The sequence below is a fragment of the Oryza glaberrima genome, chromosome 9, assembly GCF_000147395.1.
Source record: "Oryza glaberrima chromosome 9, OglaRS2, whole genome shotgun sequence".
Classification (NCBI taxonomy): Eukaryota; Viridiplantae; Streptophyta; class Magnoliopsida; order Poales; family Poaceae; genus Oryza; species Oryza glaberrima.
The window spans coordinates 17,778,998-17,785,598 of NC_068334.1; the positions used below are offsets into that span (position 1 = coordinate 17,778,998).

Consider the following 6,601-nt stretch of genomic DNA (forward strand, 5'->3'; position numbering starts at 1 on the left):
AAATCAACGATACCGCACATTTAAAATGGAAGGAGTAATACAGTATTTTCTCCGCACGAGTACAATCTCGATCCTGCCTCCCAGTCCCTAGCATTGATCCGCTCAACCAGTCTCTGTTCATCGTCAATGTCCTTGGCTAGTGCTCTTTCGGCGTCGATCCGCGCGGCCAGTCAATGGCGAGCAAGAGCCAGCAAACAATTCATCTTCCTCAAGGTCAAGAATTCCCTCTTTCCCCTCCGATTATCTCCCTCTGTTACCTTTCAAACAACCTTGCAAGCAGATAGGAAAACATGTGTAATGGTTTTACAGGGGAAAAGAAATACAAATTTCCCAAGCAAGGCCCTTAGTATTAAGTAGTAACCATGCGCTGTCACACCATCCTATTACCTCCATCCCATAATTAAAAGGATTTTGTGTGTGTATCTCACACATGGACCCTATGATTTTTATTATTTTTCAGATTGAATTGCCACATAAGCATCACATTAATGACACGTGGGATAAAGACTTTCAAAGGAGCCACTTCAACCAAAACCAGAGACAATACTATAAATCTCGTTTGCACTGGTTTTATAAGTTTGTTCTGTGGTCTCGGGATGCATTTCGGACTCAACAAAAAATGGGAGACCTTGTGAACTTGTTCTTATTGAGTATGACAAGCTTACCACCAATCGCATTGTGGATTCCCTACAGCCCACTAACCTGGCCCAAGGTGATGGAGGAATTGAGGCCTAACTTTGCCGGCCCACCCAACACATGCCTCTAGTTGAACACGGCCTACAAATAATCTAGCCCAACCAAAACGTAGATCCAAGCCCAGATCCACTTGCAGTACAATGCCTGCCACAATGTACAAACTATTGTACAAAGCAAACAGTCAGCTACTTGTATTCCTAGTTGGCACATTGCCGTAGGTTTTTCACCTCAACTAAACCATCTTAAAACAAGCAATGCAATTCACAGTAACAAAATAATTACACTTCAACGCAACATGTCGATAGATCAATGAACAATGGTCAGCTCACGCTGTGCACGTAAAACTCCACCGCAAAACCATCAACGAGACTTCTCTGACGCAGATCGCTGAAATGTATTCCCTCCGTTCTATTAAAAACTACTAACTACTCCAGTAACGGATGTGTTATAGTAATACGAATCTGAACATACATCTGTACAGATTCATATTACTATGATGTGTTACATTTTATTCTAGATTCGTTTTTTATGAAACGGAGGGATTATGTCCGTCAGTAGTATGGTTTATACGTCAGTAAGTCAGAGAATCGCTGCTACATGTTGTAGCCTTGGTGCCACGGTTGCCACCCTTGCTGACGCCTCGTCGCCGCGGGGGGAGCCATCACCGGCGCCGCCGCCGCCGCCAAATCCACGCGCTCGCCGCAGCAGCCGCAGCGAACGCACTGTTCGCCCGAGACGTTGGTGGATTCCACCACGGGCACGACGCAGAAGTTGGACCCGCACCGCGCGCACGCGCCGCGCACCTGCGCGGCCAGCGCCGACTGCACCCGGCGGCACCGCGCGTCGTCGTGGTGGCAACCCCCGCGCGCGCGCAGCTCCACGTACTCCGCGGCGCGGCGCAGGTGCTCCGCCGCGCGTCGGCGGCGCGCCATGGCGGCCGACACGGGCGCCAGCCCCAGCGCCTCGCGGATCTCGTCCACGGTGGCGTCGATGCCGTGCCGGAGCGGCGTCGCGTCCACCCCGGACCACGGCGTCGCGTCCGCCCCGGACCAAGGCGTCCACGTCGAGCCCCCGCTGCCCGTGTCGCTGTTGCCACCGCCACCGCCGGAATCCATCGTCGTGTGATGGCGAGTTGCGTCTCACACGGAGGAAACGGATACTCACGATGGTACATATCGCGCCGCGCCACGAGGTGTTCGACACGGGACCGAGGCGTGTGTCCGTGTCGGAGAAGGATTCTCAACCAGAGGAAGGAGACCAAAAGTCCCAAGACAGGTCCCGATTACCTTTCTCGTAATGTTTTCCAGTACGTACCGATTTCAAAAACCAATTTAAGATGAATCCGAGATTAAAATAGGTCAAGTAAAACACATCAATTCTCCCAGTTTATGGAGTTCTACAGGTAGAGGATCTCTTCGGGTGTTTTGAGTTCATGGACACATCAGGCTCAACGAGAGGAAATTACTGGCCTAATCAGTTACGAATTCCCTCTCCATCCTGAAAACCTAAATGGCAATGTTAAGGAGCACAAAACCAGGCTGCCCAATGTTCCATGTCTCTTGGCATGAAGGCGCAGTGACGGTGGGGAAGAAGATGATCAATGGTCTCTACAGAGACCAGTTCATGGCATTGGGGGAGTGGCTGAAGGCGCCGCTGCCGGAGCCATGCTCGGCTTCCGGCCGGTTGGACGGGGCACCTCCCTGCAGTGCGAGCTCGAGCTCGCCGGAGAAATGGCCGTGGTGGACGGAGCCCGGAGGGACCTCGTTCAGCGCAACCCCGTGCGGTGGCGGCAGGTGCACGTTCCTGGCGCCGTCATGGCCCCGGCTGGAGCTGTTCCAGCCGGGGCTCGCCGCCATGTAGTTGCTTGCCATGACCGAGGGCGACACCGGGTTGTTGCCGCCTCCGAAGGCGCTGGCCGTTGACGACATTGGCGGGGACCGGTTGTGGCTGCTGGTGCTTTGGGTAGTATCCCATGGCTGAGTTGACAGAAGAGAGAGAGCACAGCTGGAGTCGGTGGCGACTCCCGCGAGACATCCACCTGAGGTGAGCTCAAAGGCAGGGTGGTGGAGCATTGGTGCCCCAGCCGCTGAGCCACCATGGCTGCTGAACGCATGGTGATCACCGTATCCCGCAACTGCGCTGCGGTGAGGATGGAGTTCATGGCCCCCTTGCCACTGGATTGAACCGGACATGCGATCACCGGGCTGAATAGCAGGCCACGCATCCCTCACACTGCTTGGAACCCTTGGGTATGAGAAATCTACCACAAAGCTTCTGGACCTGCCTGGCTCTTCTGAAACAAAAGTTGCAGGGGCAACAAGTCAATACACTCATCTGAAGTTCAGAGTAACAGGACAAACATGAGCCACATTTTACCATGAAAGGATGCAGCAAGCCGGCCATAGCGAGAAGAAAGAGGTCCAGGTGTCGGCTTCCTCCGGCGTTCATTGTGACCTGCAAGGCGTCTGCGGCAGCTTTTTTTTTCTTGATCAAATTCAGGTAATTGGTGGAACCTGTGATTTGAAGTGGCCAAAATATTAGTGAATTACCACAAGCGTAGTGCCACTGCAGGATATAATTGAATACAAGGAGTTTTCCTAATGAAGAATGTCATGCTATAAAAAATACTCTACACTGACAATGAAAAGCAATAATCAATTTAACTCAATAAAAAAAAGCACGCTGAAGAGCATTTTTGGTGAGGCTATTGCATATTGTAGTGACCTTACTTTAGAAAATTGCAAGCACATGAAAAGTAGGAGTGCCAACTCTGTAATCAAGAATCAGCTACCCCTGCTGCTTATCTTAATACGGAGCGTGCATCAGATAAATAAATCAAACCACATGCCATGTGAAAAGCTGCGTCGATGCAAGCATAACAACTTTTTTTTAATCCTAGACTAATGTGTATTTGTTCTAAGTAGCAACACTAACCAAAGACACGCCTTTCATGATTAGATACACATACACCACGACCGGGAAAATAAAAAGGTTACCTAACCATGTGGACAGAGCACCTGCAATCATTCCCATAGTACTTTAGCACAAACAAAGGCTTTAGTTAGTACATCAAATAGTCAAGAGATGTTTTATCTACGGCAGAGCAGATTTATAAATAACACAACAGTCAGAACCTTCTATTTTCCGGTAATGCATATGTCCACAACTCCACAAGCCACCAACTATGAAATAGTATGCATTTTTTTCCAAACAAATCATTGGATGCAATATAGCAGATGATGTTATTTCATTTTGATATTTTAGATTATGTAGCATAAGCATAAGTGTTTGTGTTCTAGTATCTACTATACAAAATGAAAACATATAGGACAAAATTAGAGTAAGTATATGGGATTTCTGATGAACCAAATGAGAATTATTGGTTAGCATGATTGACCAACTTCGTTATTGCTGGGCATGTTCAAAGGTAGAACCCATATAGTCTTTTAAATAATACATGTTTATTCAGAGACTATGTCCTTACAACTGTTGAGATCGACAAGAAAGACTTTATTTAAACCATGCATTCATAAAAACAAAATTATTACTATTATTTCCTTGTTAAAACCCTCATGCAGCAAAGTTTCCATTCTATAGAGGTTAAGAGTCGTTGCTAAGCGGTTGTTTAATCGAAGCTACCATGTTTGCATCTCCTTGCTTCTCTCTCATCCATGTCAGCAAACATTCCTAATTAGCAAGGTTTTGTAGTTACTATTTCATCCGATTTGTTTTCCACCTCAATTTCTCTGCTGCCCTACTTCCATTTTAGGGCATTAAATAGTGCATAGTAGTACAGTGTAGTACCTTACTACTACCCCATATATACTTCATATCCTACCACATTCCACATACTACTAGAATAGAAAAAAAGGAGATCTAGACTTACTATATGTGTGCTCCTCAGACAAGATATTCTGGATGGACACTTTTATGTCCCTTACTATTCTAGTCAGGTTCCACATGTCCTAAATTTCACATTGATCGCTACTACTATCAAACCCAGCAATAGTACACTACACACAGGGCATGAAAATCTCTCAATCTGGCCAGGGACAAAACGGCAAAATTTAATTTGCCTGAAATCCAACGTTGCTGCTACGTTTTTGCAAGTTGCAGAGGTTGTTTCTTTTTTCTTGTCCTAAAATCAGAGCTTGCTGAGGTAGCCAAATCTAGTGGGGAGTTTTTTTGAATTTTGGCAGGAACCGTTTGAAAGTTGGGCGAATCACACGGTGGATTGGTGAGTGTCTGTCACACTCACGCGCTCACAGGTGGAACAGTAGAGCAGCAGAGGAAGCAGGGGCAATGGCTGGACGACGGCGACGAGGAGGAAGAAGAAGAAGATTTTGGTTTTGGTTTTTGGTTTTTTACCTGCTGCACTGTTGGCAGAAGCGCTGCTCGAGGCCGGCGACGACGACGATGGGCTCCTTGGCGTGCATGTAGCACACCTTGTGGCGGCAGTAGTACGGCTTGACGCCGCTCAGATCCACGCCGCAACCCTCCACCTGGCACCTCGGCGGCGGCGGCGGCGGGGGCGCCGCCGCCGCCGCCACGCCCTTCCCCTTCTTGCCGCCTCCGCCCGACGACGTCGACGACGACTCCACCGCCGCCGCCGACGCCGACGCCGCCGCGTCCTGCTCGAAGTAGATCTTCTTGCCGAACTTGAGCCCGTGGACATCGTCACCACCACCTCCACCTCCGCCGCCGCCGCCGCTGCCGCCGGTCGCCATTGCGGCAGGCGGTGGTCGGTCCCTTCCTCCTCCTGCTAGCTGCCTAGCTTCTCTCTCTCTCTCTTCTTTTTATTGCCGCTCCCCCACTCTCTCTCTCTCTCTCTAGCTAGCGAGCGTGCGCGTGTGAGTGAAAAGGAAGGCGAGCTGAGCTGAGCTGAGGAGGCGACAACAGTGGTGGCACACCCCTCTTTTAAAAGGAGTAGTAAAATAAAAGCTCAGCTGCTGCTGCTGCTGCTTGTGTGTGTGTGTGAGTGTGACGCACTAGTGCACTACTACTACTACCGCTTCACACTCCCAGATGCTACTGCTAGTACTACTACTCCGAGTAGCTACCACCTTCAAAGCTCAAAGCTGCCTACTAGTGGTAGTAGGAGGAGGAGTACCGGGGTTTAACTCGTGTGTTGCGGGGTTTCTGGGGTGAAAGTGAAACTTGGGTTGGCGGCTCCACCCCATATATAGGCGCCACAGGCCGGTGTGGAACAGCGGCGCGCGCATGCTCTCGTGGAAATTTTGTGCCGTGTCGGGGGCTCGGCCGCGGCGGTGTCGCCGATGGGGGAATCTCGCGTATCGACTATACTCTTACTACTAAGAGCAAGTACAATAGCATCGGGCTACAGATTTCTAGTCAGCTATAACACGGAATTTAAGACGCAGTGTGTATGACAGATGAGACCAGGTATTAATTTTGTAGTATGTAACTATTGTATGAGGCTCCTATCCAATGGTCCAATAAACTAAAAAAATAAGCCAATTTTGAATTTTCAAACTTAATTTTGAGATATTTTCAACGTAATTTTTTTTAACATTGGCTTTTAAGTTACAAAGAACACATATATAAAAGTTTTACCTACAAATTTATTTTTATTCCCTAATAAGCCGTTTTGGCTTATTAGAAAAAAAAAAGTCAACCGATGGGGGCATGAATGAGCTATTAGATTGACTATAGATAAATTGGAGCTAGTAGTTGGCTATACTATTAAACTTGCTCTAATTAGTACTCCCTCCGTCCCGTAATATAAGAGATTTTGACATTTTATTTACACTGTTTGATCACTCGTCTTATTAAAAAATTTATGTAAATATAAAAAATAAAAAGTTATACATAAAATACTTTATATAATAAAGTAAATTATAAAAAATAAATAATAATTTTAAAATTTTTAAATAAAATAGATGGT

At 47.7% G+C, this 6,601-nt stretch overlaps 1 protein-coding gene across 2 annotated transcripts; it reads right to left on the reverse strand.

Moving 5' to 3' along the window:
* Positions 1-2,013: 2,013 nt before the first annotated feature.
* LOC127785461 (squamosa promoter-binding-like protein 17) lies at positions 2,014-5,832 on the reverse strand. Of its 2 annotated transcripts, none has more exons than XM_052312916.1 (3): positions 5,065-5,832; positions 3,073-3,209; positions 2,014-2,986 (listed from the first exon to the last, which is right to left on the reverse strand). In XM_052312916.1, the coding sequence occupies exons 1-3, from the start codon at positions 5,421-5,423 to the stop codon at positions 2,304-2,306; spliced, it is 1,179 nt and encodes a 392-aa protein (XP_052168876.1). In that variant the 5' UTR covers positions 5,424-5,832; the 3' UTR covers positions 2,014-2,303. The 2 variants fall into 2 exon arrangements, with proteins under 2 accessions (XP_052168876.1, XP_052168873.1); XM_052312913.1 differs by having other exon boundaries at positions 2,014-2,989.
* Between the last annotated feature and the right edge of the window lie 769 nt (positions 5,833-6,601).